Genomic DNA, 23,557 nt, shown 5'->3' with positions numbered 1-23,557 from the left:
AACTGCCATGTGTAGCTAAATCTCTGTGTCGTGGCAGACCAAAAAGAACTCTTCATCCCACAAAGTCTAAAACTTGTACAGGCGTCAATGAACTATTTAAATGTGGAATTCAACCATTTCACTTACTTTATCTTTTCAAATGAACAATCTGAACACAAAATGGAATTTATGTTTTTTAAGTCTTCCACTGAGATGCAACACTGTATAGAAACATACCTCCAAGATGCTGTAGTCAGTCCCTCGAGCATACATGACAACTGCATGCGTGGAATATGTTCTGAGCCTCATGGTAAGTTTCATCTCTAACTTGTTTTCATTTTCCATCAGACGATATTTCACAAAGCTGTTTCCAGTGAATGTCAAAGACGAACTGCCTGTGGGTCACAAAGAGGAAAAAATAAATCAGAACCAAGTTTAAGCATATTTTTAAAAGTATAATTCCGCTGCACCGCTAGAGACTGATTGAAGGTTTTATTTAAGATGATAACATTTTAATACCCAGTTCTGTGGGAAAATGTCTATTTCCTTAATGAGAAGCACAGCATGACTGGCTCTCCATTTGGGAAGAATAAATTTGACTAGTGCATCACAGAGAAATGAATTCTAAGATAATGGAAGGTTAAATATAAAAATGTTCAGTATAAAATTATTAGGAGAAAATTTCAGAAAATAGTTATACATAGCCTCAAGGTGATTTAAGAAACCTTCTCGGCCAGGCACGGTGGCTCAAGCCTGTAATTCCAGCACTTTGGGAGGCTGAGGCGGGTGGATCACGAGGTCAAGAGATCAAGACCATCCTGGTCAACATGGTGAAACCCCATCTCTACTAAAAATACAAAAAATTAGCTGGGCATGGTGGCACATGCCTGTAATCCCAGCTACTCAGGAGGCTGAGGCAGGAGAATTGCCTGAACCCAAGAGGCGGAGGTTGCGGTGAGCCGAGATCGCGCCATTGCACTCCAGCCTGGGTAACAAGAGCGAAACTCAATCTCAAAAAAAAAAAAAGAAAGAAACCTTCTCAAGAAAATAAAACAATCCCCATTCCCCAAAGAAGATGAACATCTTATCAATCTCCAGAGATGGCAAATAGAATTATATAAAACTAAGGAACAACTGAATTTCAAAATGACAAGAGACATACTTAACTAATCAAAAGATACTATCATTATAAATACATAAAGATGAGGAGACTGTCCCACTGTGAATGCTGATACTCCTAATGCACAGGTAACGCTACACATTGATACTAAGAACAGTTAACCCCAACCATCAAACAACAGGCACACGCGGCCACAGCAGAGGCAAAACTGATAGGAAATGAACAAGTAAGACGAAAACCTTCAGAGCAGCCAGAGAAACGTAAATTACGATAATAATTAGATATCATTTCACACCCATCAGGTAGATGGCAGGAATCCGTTTTATAACTGAAAATGTTCAATGATGTCGAGAGAATGGAGAGTGAGACCTTCCTACATAACTGGAAGAAATAGAAATTAATACAACATTTTGGGAAACTAATACAGTGGTATCAAAAAATTTAAAATGTCACTAATTTTTGACAAAGCAAGTTCTAGTTTTATAATCCACCGTAATGAAAGCATCTATATGTAAAGTACATGTATAAAGATTTTTTTTAACTGAAAGAAACATAGCAGCTTGAATCTTTATACATAAGAACAATGCTGAAGAAGCACAGCCATGCCAGAAAACACTCTCCAGCTGTCAAAAAGAATGAGGGTTACAGGCACCGGCTGGGAATGGTATGAAAGGTGCGCTTTACCATGTTGCTAAGTGGAGGGAAAGGAGAGAGGCAGAGAACTGTGTGCGACATGACCACTCTTGAGTTTCTAGGAAAATTAAACTTCTACGTATGGGGCTGTGTTGCCAGCTATACATTTATATAATCATCGAAGGTATGGGAAGAACAAGTATCAACAATGTGCTGTGAAAAGAGGAATCAAAAATTACGACTGCCATTCTTTATTCATCTCCACATCTGACCTGTTACAATAAACAGACTTTGCAATATTTTTAGACTCCAATAAAGAGAAAAATTATAAGAAACAATGAAACTGATTTTTTTTTTTTGAAACAGAGTCTTGCTCTGACACCCAGGCTGGAGTGCAGTGGCACGATCTTGGCTCACTACAACCTCTGCCCTCCTGGATTCAAGCCATTCTCCTGCCCCAGCCTCCTAAATAGTTGGGATAACAGGTGAACATCACCAAGCCCAGCTAATTTTTGTATTCTTTTTTTTTTTTTTTTTTGAGAGACAGTCTAGCTTTGTTGCCCAGGCTGGAGTGCAGTGGCACAATCTCAGCTCATTACAACCTCCACCTCTTGGGTTCAAGCGAATCTCCTGCCTCAGCCTCCAGAGTAGCTGGGATGGCAGGCGCCTGCCACCACGCCCAGCTAATTTTTGTATTTTTAGTAGAGACGGGGTTTCACTGTGTTGGCCAGGCTGGTCTCGAAATCCTGAGCTCATGATCCGCCTGCCTCAGACTCCCAAAGTGCTGAGACTATAGGTGTGAGCCACTGCGCCTGGCCAATATATCTGACTTTTAACAATAAAAGTATGCCCCACCATTCAACTCTCACCTGGGCACTGACCAAACCTGCCGCCAGGACAGACACAGGTGTGTTTCTCCTCCCTGGGGTCAGGCACACATTCAGATCCCTCAGGGCACAGATTATCTTCACAGCCGTAGTGGACAGGTGGGCATTTTCCCTCTTTTTCAAAGATAAGAAGGGAGAAAGGGAAAAGATAATTAATAGCAATTTCAGGAAAATGACTTTTCATGTGTAGCCATCGAAGGCTGTAGGAAGCAGTCGGTGACACCGGTGTTCACACGCTCGCGTGCACTACCTTGGCAGAGACACACGGCTGCTCTGTGGTGGCGGGGAGTCACGAAGCTCAGTCTGGCCGTGCTGTGTGTCGACATCACACTTTCATCCACAGACACCTTCTCATCGCAGAACTTCCACGGGCAGTCCAGTCCCGCACAGAGTTTCTGGAACACATCCAGGATCCTCACTCCAATAATCTCCTCGATATCTGTCACGGAAGAATTAATCTTGTGTAGAAGCTGCTTTGTCGAAATCTGAGCACTACCTGATTTCTCCACAAAGAGTAAGACATCCAGGTGTGGGTGAGGCTCCGAGGGCTGCAGACTGATGACGTGGATGTCGTTCCTCCTCACGCCCAGGAAGTTCCGCAGGGCTCGCTGGAAGTTGCGCCAGTAGTCACCGACAAACTCTTCCGGGGTGAGATTGGCAAAGCGGATGGCAATGGTGTGGTTCAGCATCTCCTGTGTGACCTGCCTGATGTGCACGGTGATGTCCGCCGTTGTGGTGAATTTCCCGTCTGTTACGCTGACGTTGAGAAGGTACTGCCCCACGTCCAGCTTCTTGTGTGCTATGAGCTTGCCCCCGGCGCTGGAAACAGAGAACAGCTTGTCCATCTGCGGGTCCAGACTGTAGGTGAGAGTATCATACACGTCCTGGTCTGTTGCGTGAATCTTCCCAATGACACCACCTGAGTATTCTTCTCCAAAGGCTGTGATGAAAATCTCCAGGGGCAAAATCGCAGGTGGATAGATGCTCTCCTCAATGACCGTAATGCCAATGTACGCCAAAGACGTCAGCGGAGGCTTTCCATTATCCGCCACCTACGAGAAAAGGGAACAAGATCACCTTTGTCTACGGCACTGTTTATAACTTCTTAACAAAAACATTTATATTGCTCAGGTTCCCAAAAAATGACTGACTAGTAGATACCCGCTTCTCCACGAGAAACCCATCAAGGAAAAGGACAGATTTCTTTATAGCACGTCACTGATTCACGCCGAAACCTAGCTCTGTCAGTGACCAGGACAACATCGACCATGAGCTCCTTCAGAGCGCAGCAGGATAAACATGAAGGGGTGGAAAAACACGAGGACCCGATTCCATGGATTTCTGTATGAAATGGAAGCTGTTCACGCAGGAGGAGGTAACCAGGCCACACAGCTCTTCTCCGTGAATGCACAACCAAACCACAAAGACACTCCTACCTTAACCTGCAGTAAGTAATGATCCCTCTCCTTCCTCTTTATGGCAGCTGAAGTCAGGAGCACTCCCTGCTGGTTAACTTCAAACACCTTCTCCTCATTTCCACTGACAATAGCAAAGAAGAAGGGGGGACCGTTATGCGAAGAGTCCCTGTCTGTTACCACCAGCTGCAGTACGCTGAAGCCCACCGGCTTATTTTCCTGCACGAGATCAGAAACAGAATTAAACACAAATCCTGGAACACACCAAATCTATATGGCACGGACACATGAGTTTCCAATCATATAAAATACATACAAAACAAAGCCTTACTTCCTCTATCCGAAAGGAAGAGGGAAGAGAGGTGAAGAGGGGAGCATGGTGGTGGGGAAGAGGGAGAAAAGGGTGGAGCAAAAAGGGAAGAAAAAGGAGGCTAGGAAGGAAATGTAGTAAGAAAGTCTGTGTGAGGAGGAGTGGGGAATAGGGGGAGCAGAAAGGAGGAGGAGAGGGGGACAGGAGGAAGAGCAGAAAGGAGCAGGCATGCAAGAGAGGAAGAGGACTGAAGGAGAAGAGGAAGAGAGGAGGCCGGGCACGGAGGCTCAAGTCTGTAATCCCAGCACTTTGGGAGGCTGAGGCGGGTGGATCACCTAGATCAGGAGTTCAAGACCAGCCTGGCCAACGTAATGAAACCCTGTCCCTACTAAAAATGCAAAAATTAGTTGGGTATGGTGGTGCAAGCCTGTAATCGAAGCTACTGGGAAGGCTGAGGCAGGAGAATCATTTGAACTTGGGTGGTGGAGGCTGCAGTGAGCTGAGACCGTGCCATAACACTCCAGCCTGGGCAACAAGAGCAAACGAAACTCAGCCTCAAAAAAAAAAAAAAGGAAGAGAGGAAGGAGGAGGAGTGAGGAGGAAGAATGCTGAGGAGGAGTGGCGATGAGGTGGAGGGAGGAGGAGAAAGAGTAGAGACAGTGAAATGCAGAGGGAGTGGAGTGGGGAGGAGGCGAAGTGAAGAGGAGGGAGTGTGGGAAGGAGGAGGGGGGAGGATTGGGGAGGGGGTGGTGTGGAGGTGAGGTGGAGGGAGGAGAAGTGGAGATGAGGTCAAGGGGTGAGGAGTGCTGAGGAGGTGGGGGCAGAGGAGGAATAAGGAGAGCAGAAGTGGTGGGGAGGAGTGTGAAAAGGAAGAGTTGGCGGGGAGGAGTGGAGATGGGGTAGAGGGAGAAGGAGTAGGGAGGCAGAAGAGAAAAGAGGAGGAGGAGGAAAGAGGTAAAGGAGTGGGGAGGAGTGGGGGGAGGAGGTGGAGGCGGGAGATGCCAGGAGGAGGAAGAGGAGGAGGAGTGAAGGGGTGAAGTGAGGAGGAGTGGGGAGGGGGAATGGGGGCAGGGAGGAGAGGTGGAGAAGAAGGGGAGGAGGAGTGGAGGGAGTAGTGGGGGAGGAGTGGGAGTGCGGAGGAGGAAGAGAAGGAGGAGGAGTGGGGGAAGAAGTGGGAGGGAGGAAGAATAGATAAGAGGCTGAGGGAAGAGGACGGGTAGGGAGGAGGGGGAGGAGGAGGACGGAGAGAAGGAGGAGGGAGAGGATGTAGAAGGAGGAGGAGTAGGGAGGAGTGGGAGGAGGAGGATTTGGGAAGAGAAGGAGTGGAGAACAGGTAGAGGGAGGAGGAGTGGAGAGGAGGTGGGAGAGGAGGAAGGGGAAGGAGGAGAGTGGGGAGGAGGAGAGTGGGGAGGAGGAGGGGTGGAGAAAAGGTAGAGGGAGGAGGAGGGAGAGGGAGAGGGGAAGGAGGGGAGTGGGGAGGAGGAGGGGTGGAGAAAAGGTGGAGGGAGGAGGAGGGGAGAGGAGGGGGGGAAGGAGGAGAGTGGGGAGGAGGAGGGGTGGAGAAAACGTGTGGGGAGGAGGAGTGGGGGAGGACTGGGGAAAAGTAGGAGTACAGAGGAGGAAGAGGAGGAGGAGGAGTGGAGAAGAAGTGGAGGGAAGAGAAGTGGGGAGGAGGAAGAACAGGGGTGAAAGTGGAGTAGAAGATGGGGTGGGAAGGAAGGACGGGAGGGGGGCTAGGGGAAGAGCAGGAGAGAAGAGGAAGGCCAAGGGGGAGGAGAGTGCAGAGGAAAAGCAGCAGCAGCAGCAGGTCTCACTCAGCAATAAGCTCTTAGGAATCCTAGAGCAGTGAGAATACCTCAAAAATCAAAGCGCAGGAAGAGGAGTGACGGAAGCTTGCTTTTATCTTTAAATCACTCATCTTTTATTATTCACAGAGACTCCTTGAATTGTACTTTTCCCATTTTTCTAAAAATAAATCTTTGGATAAGAAAGAAAAGCAACAGAGGCCAATGGAAAAGCTCCTTTCAAAGAACCGCAAGCCCCCCTTGGCACCGGAAGCCCACCTGGATAACGACGCTGTAGTTTTCCCTGGAGAAGGCTGGCGCGTTGTCATTAACATCAGAAACGTCGATGTTCACAGTCGTTGTGCTGACTCTGGGTGGACTGCCATTATCAGAAGCTTGAACCGTGAGCGTGTAACCTGAAATCTTTCCAGGGAAAAGACAGAATGGACGTTCATTTTCCCAAGGCTGATGGACAGAGCTCCGATCAGGAGTGCCCTCCTGAGAGTCTTGAAGATCCCCCTGCACGTGTGTGATTCCCTAACTTCCTACACGTGAGTGCACTGCAAGTCACACACATTTCCCAACAGCAAGAATTGCCAATAATGATTAGATCCTCGGATGCCTCCCGAAAACGTACTTGTTTTGTACAAGTGTGTTATCTTTAAAAACCTGCAGTTCTATTAACGGGTATTAAGACATAGAAGTCATACAAATGATGAGAACAGAAAGCTAATACATCTCAACTGCTGGTGCTTCAGTAATATGGCAGCGGCCTTCTTTAGGGCCCCAAGTTTGCTCTCAGGGGAGTAGACAGACAGGAGCTGCCTCCGGAGCCAAAGCCTCGGGACACTCCCAATCACCCTCCCCCTCAATTTCACACTCTCAGCTGTCTAAATCCCTTAGAATTATCTAAGTCGTGGTCTCTTACAAAGAAATAAAGTCAAGTGAGATAGCTTCTTTTTCAGGGCAGTTCCCTATAAAGCTCTGTCTCCCAGAACAGGTGGTGGACGATGCCAGGAAAAGCAGGCTCCATCCCAGAGTGTTCTGCAGAATGCTAGCCCTGCAACACGCTCCGACCACAGAGTTCTGCTGGCACATAAGCCTGGGAAACGCCACGGCCAGCTCCCTTGCTATCTCACAATGGACAGAAGTAAATTAAAGGATCTGGGGTCTTTAGTCAAAGACACTACATTTATTCTGCCCCACAGCTGCAATCCTAAGCATGCTTCCCAAATCCTTAGAAAGTCCCTTCTCAAAATTCACACATCAGAAGAGAAGTTGAAGAACTGAGACTTCAGTAAGATATCTCATCACTCTCTCCCCGAATTCCTTTAATCTTAGATACACCCATTATTCTGACATTTCATTCTCCTTCATCCCCAGTGTCCTGATTCCCAAATCGAAGGCTTCTTTCGATTCTCCTTCACATGCCTACCTCTCCGAGGCAGCTCCTGCCCAACTTCCCTTCCTGTATGTGAATCTGCATAGATGAATGGCTGGACAATGGATGAAGGAGTAACTGTACAGTTGGGTGGATGAGCAAGTGGATAGATGGGTGGGTGGGTGGGTGGGTAAGTGCATGAGCAGATGGGTAACTACACAGATGGGTACATGGATAACTAGATGGATGGTGGGTGGGTTTATGGACAGATGGCTAACTGAAGAGATGGGTAATGGGTAGATGGACAGATAAATGGATAGACGGGTGAGGTGGATGGATGGGTAAGTGAACAGATGTGGGGTTGGGTGAGTGAATAAACTAGATGGATGGATGGGTGGATAGGTCAGTGGGTAGATGGATGGATGGGTGGGTGGACGGGTGGATGGATAGATGGATAACTACAGATGGGTGGGTAGGTGAATGGGTGGGGAGATGGATGGGTGGACAGATAACTGCATGAATGACTAGATAGATGGTTGGGTAACTGGATGGATGGATGGGTAGATGGATGGGTGGGTGGGTGGGTGGATGGATGGATGGATGGATGGATGGATGGATGGGTAGATGGATGACTGGATGGATGGATGGACGGGTGGGTGGATGGATGGATAGATGGATGACTGGATGGATGGATGGATGGATAAATGGATGGATGGATGGGTGGATGGATGGGTAGATAGATGACTGGATGGATGGATGGGTGGGTGGATGGGTGGATGGATGGACAACTACAGATGGGTGGGTAGGTGAATGGGTGGGGAGATGGATGGGTGGATGGATAACTGCATGAATATCTAGATAGATGGTTGGGTAACTGGATGGATGGATGGGTAGATGGACGGGTGGGTGGGTGGGTGGATGGATGGATGGGTAGATGGATGACTGGATGGATGGATGGACGGGTGGGTGGATGGACGGATAGATGGATGACTGGATGGATGGATGGATGGATGGATGGATGGATGGATGGATAAATGGATGGATGGATGGGTAGATAGATGACTGGATGGATGGATGGATGGATGGGTGGGTGGGTGGATGGATGGATGAATGGATGGATGGATGGATGACTGGATGGATGGATGGATGGATGGATAGATGGATGACTGGATGGATGGATGGATGGATGGATGGATGGATGGATGGATGGATAGATGGATGGATGGGTAGATGGATGACTGGATGGATGGATGGATGGATGGATGGATGGATGGATGAATAGATGGGTAGATGGATGGATGGATGGATGGATAGATGACTGGATGGATGGATGGATGGATGGATGGATAGGTGGATGGGTGAATGGATGGGTGGGTGAATGGATGGGTGGATGAATGGATGGGTGGATGAATGGATGACTGGATGGATAACCGGATGGATAGGTGGATGGATGAATGGATGGGTGGATGGATGGATGGGTAGATGGATGGATGACTGGATAGATGCATGGATGGATGGATAACTGGATAAATGGGTGGGTGGGTACACAGATGTTCAGCCTTGCTGCCTCTCCTCATTTGTTCATATTTATCTCAATCCCTCATGTCACTTCTATCATCATCTCCAAGGGCAAGTACCATATCTACATTTACAGCTTACCAGTTTCTAAATCTGACTAAAATCTCTAAATACTGGCTGAGTAATTCCACCTGAATATGCTATTTCCCTTTAAAAGCCAGCATATCGAAAACCACATGCATTAGCCTCTCCCATTCCTTCCACGTTTCTACCTCATCGCTTCTCTTTAACAGTACCACCCAGTCAAAGAAAGACCAAGAAATCGGGCTGCTTCTGATACCACTGCTTTTTATGTGGGGCCGTATCTGAGCTTTGTGGATTCTAATTTTTCCTTTGCATATAGTTTCTTCATTTGATATCTAGACACCGAAATCCACGGATGTTCAAGTCCCTGATATAAAGTGGTGTAGCATTTGCATATAGCCTGTGCACACCCTCCCATTCACTTTAAATCATTTCTAGATTACGTATAGTACCTCATATAAATGAAATGTAAATGGTTTTTATATTGTAGGGTTTTTTTTTTGTATTTTTTATTGTTGTATCGTTATCTTTTATTGTGTTACTTTGTTTTTCTAGAGGCAGGGTCTCACTACGTTGCCCAGGCTGGTGTTAAACTCCTGGGCTCAGTAAGCTTTCCCACCTAAGCCTCCCATACAGCTGAGACTATCAGAGCAGGCCACCATACCCTGCATTTTTCTCTTGTAATACTTTTCAATCCATGGTGGGTTGACTTCAAGGATACAGAACCTGCAGATACAGAAGAGCGACTATCCTTCCTCAGCTCACAAACACTCCCATCCCACTGCCTGTGGCACCAGGTCCAAACCTTTGGTCCTGGTTTTCTATGCGGCCCATAACCTGTGTGTAAAATACCTTTCTATTTTATCTCACTCTTCTTTCTTGGTATGATTACTCCAAGACAACTGGGTAAAGTTCCCTAAATACATTTCTTGGCTTCTATCTGCATGCCTGTGTTCATGCAGCTCCTCATAGGAAATTCCCTTCTCTCAACGTCTACAGTTTTCCAAATATTACTTAAAACCCAGCTTCTAGCTTTATGAAGTGTCTCAGAACAATGGAACCAATAATAGTTTCTTCCTGAATACAAAGCTTTATTACGCAGACTTCATACTAGCATGGAACACATTTCTCACACTGAGACCTTCGTGGTGTAACCCCGCCTTTCAAGTATTTACATTTTGCCTGTCGTTTCTTGAGAAGGTCAGTCCTACGTCACACCACGTCCAGCAGACATGAACACAAGGCGTTTCTATTTATCGATGATCTGTAAACAATGCGAATCAAACTTTTTCACTTACTGTTTCTCGGTCAAGAAGTCTGGTCACCTTGACTTCTCCCCTGACGGGGTCGATTGTGAATGAGTTTCCTCCGTTGCCATCTATGATTGAGTAGTGGATGTGGCTGTTCAAAGGTCCATCAGCATCGTCAGCCATGACCTAGAACACAGCACACTCCTGTTCAGGATGCAGCGAAGGAAGGGCAACAAGCCTCCTGAACGAAGCTTAGCTGTTTTAACACAATTATCCGCAGGAAAGTCAGCAATTGGTCGGCCTAACAAATGACACTTTCGAATCTCCAAAATATTTACAAAGTCCACTACAAAAACTAGATTGATTTTACTACAATCTTTCGCAAAGATCCAGAAGATATGTAGTTTTCATGGTAAGGGGATAAAAACACACCGTAATGACAGACTGTTCCAGAACGGCATCTTCACTGATCACCGCCGTGTAGGTGTCTTGGCTGAACACAGGGGAGTTATCGTTGATGTCTGTCACGTTAATGCTCACGGTGGCAACGTCGCTCAGTGAAGGTGTGCCTCCGTCAGTGGCTTCTACCGTGAGGTAGTATTCATGAGAGCTTTCGTAATCCAGATTCCCAATGATAAACACGGCCCCTGTAGAGAAAATAAAAACTACTTTCGGCGTTTTGTGATGCCACATTTTCCTACCATGACTGAAACGGGTGAACACGTGTGAGTACATTTAGTTTTCACTTCTAAAGTTTACTTACCATTTATGAATGTTTCCTATTTTCTTAACTCAACAATTAAAAACTGTGAATTTGCCCATCCCTGGATCTTTATTTATCTTAATTTTGATGATATTCTTCATATTTAAATTGCTTTCCCAGTCAACACTACCTACAGCTGTTTATTATAAAAATGATTGCAGTATCTCCCTTCCACATCATAGCTCACTAGACTTCACTCTACTTTAACAAAATAAAAACATAAAAACTCTACGGTGTCTTTTAGTTTCATTTTCTTTCTTGTATTTTGAAAATGGAGATTTATATCCTTTCATTTAATTTCTAGATAACCCTTATTTATGTCCTATCATTTTTAAAGATCCCTTTTTAACAATTCCTTTAACATATTTCCTTTCACATCCTTATAGTCCTACAGTCCTAAAAATAATTTTATAATATTTATTATACAGACCATTTGAATGGAGCAGCTTTTTACAGCGTTTGAAGACTTAGGACTATCTTAGACCACAGGTTAGCGAGGCTCTGAAGCATCCCCGCAGCAGGAGTCACGAGTTTCCACGCCTCCTGAGCTTGCTGGCAGCCTTTCCCTACACGTGACTCAAATGCTCCAACTGCTATAGACAACCAGCAGGACAAAGAAGTCCGCTTAATGCATTATCAGAGGCCCACGACAGAAACTAAAATCCAAGAGGCTGGAATTGCTATTTCCCTTGGGAAGCACCTTCTGTGAGTGTGACCACACAGGGACCTCCACGATCCTCCATTCTTACATTTACTCACTTGGGATACCTTCCATCTCAACTCAACTATTAGAATGTGACGCTTTAGTTTTCCGTTTTAAGTTAATGTGCTTGTATTTTAATGAACGTGCCCAAAATGTATTAAGTAGAACTACGATCTGAAGTCTTCCAAACAACATCCAATCCCACTGTAAACTAAAAGAAAACTCGGTTTACCTTTTCAAAACACCCCGACAACACAGCGTCACTAGCATAAGGCCGTGTGACAGGCAAGTCTAGTGTTTTCGGTGGAATGAAGGGTTTCCTCTCAGACACACGGTAGGTTACCTGTTTTGGAATCTAGGCTGAATTTCCCATGTTCATTTCCACTTATAATAGAGTAGGTGATGTCTGCATTGGCTTCAATATCCCGACTTGCTGCATACACTTGAAGCACTTCAGTTCCCACAAGAACGTCCTCAGACACCGTGGCACCATATTCACGGTACTCAAACACAGGGGGGTTGTCATTTATGTCTAGAACTGATACAACCACAGTCCCGCTGGCGCTCAGCCTCCTTGGCAAACCTTGATCCACAGCTTTCAAAGAGAGGGTATACACCGCCTGGAGTTCTCTGTCCAGAGGTTTCTCTAACTGAATAATTCCAGATAATTCATTAATGGAGAACTGCCCATCAGCAGAGTCAATGAGTGAGTAGGAAATCTTCCGATTTAATCCTATCAAGACATAAATTCGTGTCAAAGGGCTTTAAATTAAAAAAATTTGAACACATTATTTTTAAAAAAGGCAAACACACAGAAATTATTTTAGAAGGGAAAATGCTAATTTGTTTGACTATGATCTTCAAAACAACTTTTTGGATGAACAAGTTCCTTGGTTAAAACAAATGTAAATATAATGTCATGGGAATCTGGCTTCTTAGATATTTTATATAGGCGCCAACAGTACAGTACCTAACCCTTTAAAATCAAATCAACCTGTCCTTTAGCTTCAGTGATAAAGATCTGAAAAGCAACGTTTTTGCTATTCCTCTGAAATTTCTCAGTATCACAGGATGGATGAGTAACCCTAAACTGAAAATCTGAACTGCTCCAAAATCTATTAGCTTTTTGAGTGCAGACCTGACACTTTAAAAAAAAAATGCAACTGATAAGTACATAATGCAAATATTCCAAAATCTGAAAAAAATAAAAAAATCCAAAACACTTCTAGTTCCAAATACATTAAATAAGGAATACTCAACCTGTGGTATGACTGAAGAAATTCCTCTCTGCTATCAAAATTCTATAAATATTCTATACTCCAATTTTCTCTAAAAAAATCTGGAAAGATTTGTAACCCTATAATAATGAAGCATTTGCTTCCATTATGTTCCAATGGTGCTAAAACCTCTCTCTGTCACTAATGGTTTATTTACAAAATAACACATCAGTAATTAATTCAATGGGATATGAAGATCAGTTAATATAGTCACTAACCAGAATTTTAGTCACAGCACAGATAACCTCACAGCCAGCAGTAGGTTCACTGGGCACACGCAACTTTGGAACTTCAAGTACTCATCACAAATTAATGAATTATTCTAAAGACTTCCTTCCACAACAAGGATAGGCTATGAGGTGGGTGGATCACGAGGTCAAGAGATCGAGACCATCCTGGTCAACGTGGTGAAACCCCGTCTCTACTAAAAATACAAAAAATGAGCTGGGCATGGTGGCGCGTGCCTGTAATCCCAGCTACTCGGGAGGCTGAGGCAGGAGAATTGCCTGAACCCAGGAGGCGGAGGTTGTGGTGAGCCGAGATCGCGCCATTGCACTCCAGCCTGGGTGAAAAGAGCGAAACTCCATCTCAAAAAAGAAAAAGAAAAAAGAGTATTTCATAATATGATGAATTTACAGGATCTGGTGTCCCCGTCTTATTCCCGAGGATGATACAGTGCTGCATCCTAATCATATGCAAGTGCTAACGTGGCACAGGCTGCATCTGGGATGTGTTTGGAAACAGGCTCCTGGGATGTCGGTGAACGGGCACAGCAAGAGCATCCCCCGAAGCTACCTGCGTCCGCATCTGTGGCCTGCACTCTCGTCAGCAGGGTTCCGGGCTCTGTGTTTTCAAACACGGTGATGGTATAAGGATCGGCGGAGAATTCAGGGGCATTATCGTTCACATCTTCTAGCGTGAGCACAATACTGGCTTGACAGAATCTCCCTCCTCCGTCTGCGGCCCTGACGAGGAGATGATAAACAGCTTGCTCCTCACGATCAAGAGGGGCTGACGTCCTCAGTTCACCTGCAAACAAAAACCAATGGACTCACTTGTAATTTAAGCCGTGATCTGTGGTTGTACGTCTTCTGTCTTCCCCTTTTCTCTTTCAGTTGCTTAGTCTGAGTAAGAGACTTCCTCTTGTGACCAGTATCATCAATGGCAGATTCAACACCTGCCAGGGGTAGTGAGCTCCGGCTCTTCAGGCCCTGCAGGTCTGAGGCCAGGGCCTCTCACCGTGTGTATGAGATTGCACAGGCAAAACACAACTACCTCATCTACCAAATTTAAAAAATGCTTAAATCGACTCAAAAATTAGATTCACGTTCACAATTAGTTCATTAGGAGGAAAATGAAAAGGCCTAACAGAAAACGTCCTTGATCCCAATTTTACCAAAATACAAGAGGAAAACAACTATTTTGAAATAAATGAGATATCGTGAATCATTTTATTTATGAAAATTACAAATTATGCTAACTTACAAATTTATGGTCACAAGATCAAGAAAATAGGCTATTTAAATAAAATGGATAAAGCAGAAAACTTGAGTTATAATTTAACTTCTGAGGTTTTCTTTTTAAACAAGTGGTATAAATGCCTTCTAAATGTTAAATCCTTGGTTCAATTAGGTGATTTTTTGCTGTTTTTTTTTAAAAAAATCTCACCGCAAACTTCATGCACTAAACTGCTGTTAAGATTTCTATGGTCTGTCAACTTCAGAGCATTAGAATAAATTTGAAAAGGGCAAGATGTAATTTCACATTTTGTGTGTGCTCTAAAATCTGCCACATATATGATACTGTTGGAATACACAATTCAGTTTGTCCCAAACTCCACCATTACCTGTGTCTGGATTTAGTCTGAATTTTTCGGCACCCGAACCCAGTAACGTGTAAGTAATTTCAGCGTTAGAACGGATGTCTGCGTCTGTAGCAGAGACCTGCATGATCAGTTTTCCAGGAAGGGCGTCTTCAGGAATAGTGTCGGAATATAAAGTCTGCAAAGAGTTTAAACAAAATCGTTACATAAAAACATTAGCAGGCGGCACGAATGTCAAGGGAACAACGGAAAAGAAATCATCTTTGACCACAGAAAACATGGGAAAGGACTAAAGATAAAAAAGAGCTTTTAAATGATTTTTCCCATAAAACATAAAACACATGTGAAACAAGGAGGCTCTGTGGAGCAGTCACCAACTTTCCGTCCCTCAAAGAGTCTCACCGGACGTTTAACCTATAAAATGCTATCATACGTCATTAAGCTGATTTCATAGTCAGATCCCTAGGAGAAAATCTAAGCAGTAATGGAAAATGTAAGTAGCACTCCATATTTACCTAAACATTGCAGAGAATAAACACCTGTTATATCCTATCTGCCTTTTTTCCAAATACAGGAATTTACTTTTTTGTGTTACTTTTTTTTAGTGTTCCTACCATAAATAATTCCAGTTGGGAGAGAAGCAAGTTTCATGTTATGGGAAAAAAGCCCAGATTCCCGAAGGTCACGGAAGGGAGCGTGAAGGCTCGGGCCCTTCCACCGCCCTGCTCGATCCTGGTGCCCTCTCTGTCACATCTGCCCCCATGCTAAAAAACAGTGAACATGTGTTTCCAGCTCCAATTATTTAGAACTCCATGCCATAAATTAAAACCTAAGATAAAAAGATTAAGATTCTGTTGATGTTCTTAACCTGAACTCAACTACAGGTGAAGTACTGCTGGAAAAGGCCTCCGTGAAAAAGGACCCTGGGAGGGGTATTTCGTAACACGATGAATTGAAAAGATCTAGTGTCCCCGTCTTATTCCCGAGGATGACACGGCATCGCATCTCAACATGAAATTGCTAAAAAAAAAACCCAAAGACAGTTGCTGTAAGACACAGAATCTCTCACCCCACCTCAAAATATAAAGTACAAATAAGAACTGGGATTAACTCCTCAACCTTCAGAGTTCCACTTGCCCTCCTGATTGAATTTAAGTGTTCTTCAATCTTAAAAGTCTTTCCCTGAGAAGAGCCCCATCACCTTCCATAGACACAAGCATCTCAGACTCACAGAATCTGCGGAGTTCCAACTCCTCCACCCTCTTCACAATCACATCCTCTACCCCGCCCTCCCCTGGCCCAGCACACTCCTCCTCCCTCCTTACTCTCAGCCTTCTTCCCTGGCCAGGTCATTTCTTCATTGCTGCACTCTCTGAATTGCCACGAGGCGTCCATTCACATCATGCTACCAAGACCGCCACCTGCACACCATCGCGGGACCCAAATGGTCTGTGTCACATCCCAGACGTCCCAGCTCCACTAGCCACCCTGTGTCCCCAGAGTCCCCTTCTCCCCAGCCCTGGGTGGCACTGCACTGGTGTCCTCCTCTTCCTTCCAGCTCAGCCCCTTCGCCCTTAGAAAATCTCTCTTCTTTTTTTTCCCTTTTTGTTAGTATCCTCTTAAATGAATCCAATTTTCAGCTATCCAGAGACACTGCCCAGTTTCCTCACCCTTCCCTAATACGCGTCCAACATCTCGCCATCTCTCAATGTCTAAAAAAAACAGTCAACTGAATGTCCCATTACTTTAGCCAATTGGAAGTGGAACTCAGCATGGAACTCCTCTCAAACCTGTGCCTGTTCAGACTCCTCTTTGCCATGGCCTTGCTCACCCCGCCTAGTCTTACACAGAGTTGGGCTTGATGGCATGCTTGCTGGCTGTCACACCAGATGGTCTTCCTCGAGGTGGCTTTGGTCCTTTCACTCCTTCCGCCGCCTCTGCCTTTCCAGGGCCGCCTTGCACGCCCTCTTCCCTATCTAAATAATGGACACTATACTTCCAAACTAAGCTTCTTAAGGAACTCCTGGCTCATGTCACCTCTGCCTTACCAATATAAAAGGCTCCAATGTCCCTATTTCCTCTAGGATAGAGTTCAAATCCCCTGGGACAACCGCCACCGCCCGCTATAATCCAGTTCACCCTTTTCTATGACTCCGAAGGGGTATTCTCCACTTCTGGTAAACTCAGTGTCTACTCCCACAATCTGTCCTCAAACCACACAGCCCCTCCCCACCCACTCCAGAAACCCAGTTACCAGCCCCCGAAGCTGTGCCGGCCCTTTCTCTGGCCCCAGGGACCGCCCCTGCTTGAGCCACATGGCCCTCACCATGGAGGGGGCAGCCCTGCCTATGTCTACGCTTGGTTCTTATTAAAAGGTGAGCCCTGCAGATGCAGGAAGCTCGCTGTCCACCTCTTAGCTTCTCTAGTGTACAGAAGAGCAGGTGCCCCCAAAACAGTGTCTAATGGAAAATCAGCACTTTGTTTCCGGTCAGTTCCTTCCCCCAAAACAGGTGTACCCCCACAGTAAGAGAGTCCCCCCAGGAAAAGTTCACAGAGCACTTTCAGTGTTAGACACAACTATAGTCCTGTCCATGACTTAGCTTTTCAGAATGAGGTTTCTGATCTCTTTGGCATTCCCCCAAACAGTTCTGAGGCTTTTCCAAGTCCTACACCATTTAACACCTCTGCTCAATCAGTAAGCAATTATAAAACACACGCGAATTACACCACAGCGCCAAACGATGCTCCTATTGAAAGGAGAAATTTAAATTCTAACAGACAAATTGAAGGGAAGAGCTGCTTACCTTTTCACAAACTGGACTGTTGTCATTTGCATCGAGAACTTTCACTTCAACTATAGCTTTTGATGAGAAGGTGCCGTCAGTTGCGGTGATGGTCAGAAGGTAATTGTCCCTTTGTTCCCTGTCTAGAGGCTTCTTCACATACACCTTCCATTCATTCTGTACATTTTCAACAGCAAACTGCCCCAGAGCATCCCCTCCTATTAAATCAACGGAGGAAGATGACAGTCAAATTTGTCGAAAGGAGAAAAATAAGTAACTCAAAAAATAAACTGCACAAAATATGTAAAATGTTATTGTTCTGAAGAACTGAATATTAAAATAATTGATTTGGCATATATGGGCTTTCTAATTTACCACAAAAGCAGCATCAAAATGTATAAACATAGCATTACTACTACCAAACAATAATTCAGCCTGCATTAAAACTATAGATGTTTTTAATTATACTTGTTATATACTAAGATTCAAAAGAATGAATCACAAAAATAAAAAACAGTCTCACGACACAATTGGGAGCTCTGCTCAGGTAACAAGCTTGAAATGAGGCACAACAGACGTGACTTCTCCTTATTATTTTAGATATTTTCAACTAAAATCATCCCTTACACCCCCTTCAATTCCCACACGATACATCTTATAATTTAGACTTCTAAAAATAATTCAATTTTAAATTAACCCATTTGGTTTGAATTTTTTTTACCTGTTATGAAATAAGTAACCTGTCTGTTGATCTCTTCAGAATCGTCATCCGTGGTGCTCAGGATGGCAACCACACCCCCCGGGGGGTCATCCTCACTCACTGTCCCTTTATAGATCTCGGCTGTGAATCGTGGTGGGCTGTCGTTCACGTCGGTGACGGTGACATCCACAATGGCCGTGGAGGATAGCTGGATCTTTTCACCATGATCTGATGCAACCACTTTAATCTGGTAATTGTCTGTCTTTTCATGGTCAAGTTCCTTTAGGGTTGTAATCCAGCCTGTTTCCACGTTAATGGCAAAGGATTCGACGACTTCCATACTCTGTGACTGATCCAGGCGATACATGACTTGTCCATTGGTTCCTGAGTCTGCATCAGATGCCCTGATCTGAATTACTCTCGTCCCCGCTGGCAGGTTTTCAACAATAAATGCCTCATAGGGACTAGACTCAAAGACCGGGCTGTTGTCATTCGCATCTTTCACTTGGATGCTGACGTCCACAGAAGACACCACCTCGTAGTCACCCTGAGTGCACCTGGCCAGTACGGAAAACTGATACCACTTAGCTGTCTCGTGGTCAAGCCTCTTCTCCAGCTTCAGTCTCCCACTCTGTCTGTCAATCACAAAGGACTCATCCCTGTTGCTTTCGGGAGTATTCCCTTTGACTAGGCTGTAAAGAACCGTCCCACTATGTTCTGCTTGGATGACATCTATTTCTGTTCCAATAGGCACGTCCTCTGACACCGTATAGGTATAGAATGGTTCTGAAAACTTGGGGAGCTGCAATTCTGGTGGAAGGATTTTAACATAGACGGGAACAACAGATTCTCTTGATGGGGACCCATTATCCGTAGCTCTAACAAAGAAAGTGAAGAACTCATTTTCCAAGCCGATGAGGCTCTCCTTTGTAGCGATGACACCTGACAGCTTGTTAATTTCCAGATTCTCTTTTACACTTTCAGAGTCTGCTTCAATGGCGTAGGTGACGTCGGCATTGGACCCCTCGTCGGCGTCACTTGCGAGAACTTTAATGACTGAAGTCCCTTTAGCGGCACTGGATCGGATACTCACCTCATACCTGGTGGCTCGGAACTGTGGTGCATTGTCATTGTCATCTGTGAGGATGACGTTAACGGTGCAGAAGGCAACTTTTCCTCCGGCATCCTTGGCCATCAAACGGACTGAGATCACCTTCTCCGCTGGGGTTTCTCGATCCAGCTTTTCCAAAGTGAATACCTGTCCTCTCTCATTTATATAAAACCTGTCTTTGGCAAAGTCATTGACAATATGGTAAGTCACGTGGCCGTAAATGCCAGAATCCCCATCCACGGTCTTGACCTCCACCACCAGGGTATGCACAGGAGCGTTTTCGGCTAATTCCACTTCGTACTCATTCTGAAGAAAAGCAGGACTGTGCAAATTGCCACCTGTTACGGTCACGTGAACCTGGGCGGAGCTTCTAAAAACTCCATCGGAAACCGACATGTTGAGGCTGTAAAACGGCTTCAAGGTATGCCGGCGCAGGTTTGAGAGTGTGATAATCCCTGTTGTACTGTCAACGACAAAATGTTTCTGATCGTTGCCAGACAGAATGGAATACTGCAGCTTGTCTACGTCTGAGCTGTCTGCATCGTAGGCTTTCACACAGGTCACAAAATGTCCGTGAGGGGCATGCTCGCTAATTCTGGCTTCGTAAATCTGCTGCTCAAAGAGTGGCAGATTATCATTGAGGTCGGTAACATCCACCGTGACGACCACATCGCTGCTCAGTGGGGGCATTCCACCATCGACAGCCCTCACCAAAATGGTGTGCTGCCGGGACTGCTCATAGTCCAGGGTTCTGAGTAGCGAAATAAGGCCACTGCTGCTGTCTATATGAAAATGATCATGACTCTGGCTAAGATTCCCAAACATCTGGTATGAGATGCCCCTGTTTGGTTCTGAATCAGAATCTGTTGCTCTGACCTGAACGACGGACGTTCCGACGACAGATGCCTCGGACAGGGTTGCCGCGTAAGACTGCTGAGCGAACACAGGAGGGCTGTCATTGATGTCCTCCACCACGATGTCCACAAACACTTCCGCGTGAGCACCCGTCAGGGAGTCAGTTGCGCGTATGCTCAGTTTATACGCTGGGTGGGCCTCGAAGTCCAGAGGAGCCACGACGCTGACAACACCGGTGTTGAAGTTAACGGTGAACTGGCTGAAAGGGTCCCCGTCTGCGATGCTGTACGACACTTTCAAGCCTTCCGGGCTGTTCGCCTGCACGTGGACCACAGGGCTGTGCACCTGGATGTTCTCTGGAATCCCTGCACTGTAGAAAGGTTTTTCAAACACAGGTATGGCTTTATTCACCACAGTGACCGGCACGATGACTTCTGCCGAAAATGCCGGGTTCCCTCCGTCTTTTGCAACCACTGTGACAAGATATTCTTTATTTAAAGTGTCAAGTTCAAATGGCTTTTTCAGTGAAATTTCACCCAGGGGTCCAATCTGAAAGTGTTCATGATGCTCCTTCAGGTAGTAGTGCACTTCCCCGTTTCTGCCACTGTCCCTGTCGACGGCGGTGACGTGGCGAATGACGTGGCCCGCCTCGGCGTCCACTTTTACAACGGCGTAGTAGGGAAGGTTGACGAACACCGGCGCGTTATCATTTTGGTCTTCCACAACGACGTTCACGACAACGTGGGCCACGGCGGAAGGCTTGTGTTCTTCCGTCACCTCCACGACCACGTCAAACGCCTCCTGCAGCTCACGATCGAAGGGTATGCCAGTGGTGGACAGTACTCCCGAAGTGCGGCTGATTTTAAATCTGCGATCGGGGTTGAGGATCTGGTAGAACAAAGGCTCATTGATTGGATTCCCAACAGCAGTGATGACAGCTAACATTTTGGCCTCCGTGGAATTCTCCTTCACGACCGCAGAGTAGACATCCCGGGTAAACTTGAGGTGACTCTCTTTGCTTTCCTTCACGTTAATCTTCACGGAGGTAAGGCCAGCAAACCTGCCATCGGAAGCTCTAATGGTGAGCTCGTAGCGGCTCCTCAACTGAGTCGTGTTCTGCACGGTCAGGGCACCCGTTCTGTGGTCCACAGAAAACTTCTCCCCAATGTTGCCTTCGGTGATGGAGTAGATCAGCTGTGAGAATGCGCTCGAATCGGCATCCGTGGCATTTACCGTGATGACTTTCACTCCTCTGTACGTCGGCAACAGAAGAGATGCTTCATACAATGGCCTGGCAAACACAGGAGGGCAGTCGTTGATGTCAATTACATGGATTGTGACATTAGCTGCATACTCAGCAAATAAGCGTGGGGTTCCCATGTCATGCACTTGTACGGTAAACTGAAAAATGCTTGTTTCTTCGTAGTCCAGACTGAGCACCGTGTGAAGAGCACCAGTGCTAGAATCAATAGCAAAATAGCTGTGCACAGACGGTTCAACAATGTGATAAACAAGCAAAGCATTAGCGTCTTTATCAGCGTCGGCTGCTGCAATCACCAGCGGGACGTTCCGGTCTGTCAGGACCACACTGTTCACTGAGGCGGACTCGCTGATCAGCCCTGTGTATTCTGCCTGCGCAAACACTGGCGAGTTGTCATTCTCATCCTGCAGGTGAACCAGAACTGTCGTATTAGTGGACAGACCGGCCATGTTGGTTCCTTGTACTATCAGTGTGTAAATGGGCAAAGTTTCAAAATCCAGGGCTTTCTGAGTGATGATACTTCCCGAATGTGGATTAATATCAAAAGCTTCACCTATATTTCCATCTTTTATTTCGTACACCACTGAAGACTGACTGTGGGCTGTCACCATGGCAACAAAACTCCCAATGCTGACAGTTTCACTCATTTCAACGGAATATTCTTTCGATGTAAACTTAGGAGAGGCGTTGTCAGCCACTGTGACAAAGACATGCACAGAAGTCATTTCACTCATTGGTGGACTGCCTTTATCTGTAGCCTTCACCATTAAATCATATTCCACTTGGTTATTTCGATCTAATTCTTTGGCAGTTTTTATAGAGCCCAAGACAGGATCAATCATGAAAGAATTTCCAACATTTCCTGCAAGGAGAGGAAAAAAATACATGTTAGAGAAGAATACAAGAAGAAAGAGAAGTATTTTAGTTAGAGAAACAGAAACAAAGGTATCCTCAAAAATCAGATTCCAAAATTAAGCAGAAACTCAGGGGATACCAACATTTGAATGGAGCCTTCAACTTATTTTTACCCACCTAAAACCAGGTATATTTTTATCCATCTAAAACCACGTACACTTTACAGAATTTTGTCTATAAATTACGAAAAACAAAAAAACAGAAGAAATATCACTCTGCTCTTAAAGCTAAACCTCCCTCTCTCTTGGCTGCACGGGAATATGTCATGGAAGGTTATCCTTCCATAAAGCAGCTGACTCAGTCATCGTCCAGGAGTCCCTCAAAACAGTTCTGGACCGCATCTATTTTCAACAGTTACGACTTAAAAATTCTTAAGATTTACATTCCTTGTGAAAGATTTCAATTCAGTAAGAAATTTACATCAAGCTTCAAGAGACAATTGTCTGCTGATGAATAAATGTGTGTAACCCACCCCACTTTATAGGTTTTGAAGACTGTAACCACATTCCCTTCTGATCTTTTTCAGGTCAATTCATCCTCCAGGTCAGTGGTTTTCCACTAGGGGGGATTCTGCTTCCAAGGAGATTCCGGTAATGCCTGCAGACATTTCTGGTTGTCACTACTTGCAGAAAGAGGGCGCTCCTGGCATCTCGTGATGACCAGGGAGGTTGTTAAGCACCCTACAGTGCACAGCGCAGCACAGGCTTACATAACAAAAAACATCTGGTTCCAAGTGTCAGCAGCACGGACGCTGAGACGCTGCTCGAAAGCAGAGTGTTTCACCTCCTTTTCTTTGGACCTTTTCAGGCTACACTATACATATCTTTAGCTGCAACCACAACTCCAGAATAACCTATAATTTTGTATCATCGACTGAATCTTTAAAGAAATGAGTAGCTCTCTACAGCCCTTTTGGATAAATCAATCAGGATGGTGCTGTAGGCTCTTAGGTTTAATCCATCCACGAGCCCACCATCCTTTTTCCTGTTTCATAAACAAGCATCCA

The 23,557-nt window shown here is 45.4% G+C and overlaps 1 protein-coding gene across 14 annotated transcripts in view; it reads right to left on the bottom strand.

The window, feature by feature from the left end:
* Positions 1-23,557, bottom strand: part of FAT1 (FAT atypical cadherin 1) — a 140,821-nt gene that overhangs the window by 15,988 nt on the left and 101,276 nt on the right. For all 14 annotated transcript variants that reach the window (XR_013532745.1, XR_013532746.1, XM_035292462.3 and 11 more), the window contains 12 exons: positions 18,431-22,498; positions 17,731-17,927; positions 14,951-15,104; positions 13,900-14,133; positions 12,171-12,560; positions 10,794-11,008; positions 10,410-10,547; positions 6,408-6,551; positions 4,056-4,253; positions 2,870-3,671; positions 2,602-2,733; positions 217-374 (listed from right to left, as the gene is read on the bottom strand). Coding sequence is in view for 12 of the 14 variants with exons in the window: in XM_035292462.3 (XP_035148353.3) it covers positions 217-374; positions 2,602-2,733; positions 2,870-3,671; positions 4,056-4,253; positions 6,408-6,551; positions 10,410-10,547; positions 10,794-11,008; positions 12,171-12,560; positions 13,900-14,133; positions 14,951-15,104; positions 17,731-17,927; positions 18,431-22,498 (6,830 nt within the window). In the remaining 2 variants the exon portion in view is untranslated. The remainder of the gene's footprint in view (positions 1-216; positions 375-2,601; positions 2,734-2,869; positions 3,672-4,055; positions 4,254-6,407; positions 6,552-10,409; positions 10,548-10,793; positions 11,009-12,170; positions 12,561-13,899; positions 14,134-14,950; positions 15,105-17,730; positions 17,928-18,430; positions 22,499-23,557) is intronic.

This window comes from Callithrix jacchus, chromosome 3 (genome assembly GCF_049354715.1).
Source record: "Callithrix jacchus isolate 240 chromosome 3, calJac240_pri, whole genome shotgun sequence".
Taxonomy (NCBI): Eukaryota; Metazoa; Chordata; class Mammalia; order Primates; family Cebidae; genus Callithrix; species Callithrix jacchus.
This window is presented reverse-complemented; position numbering and strand designations above follow the sequence as displayed.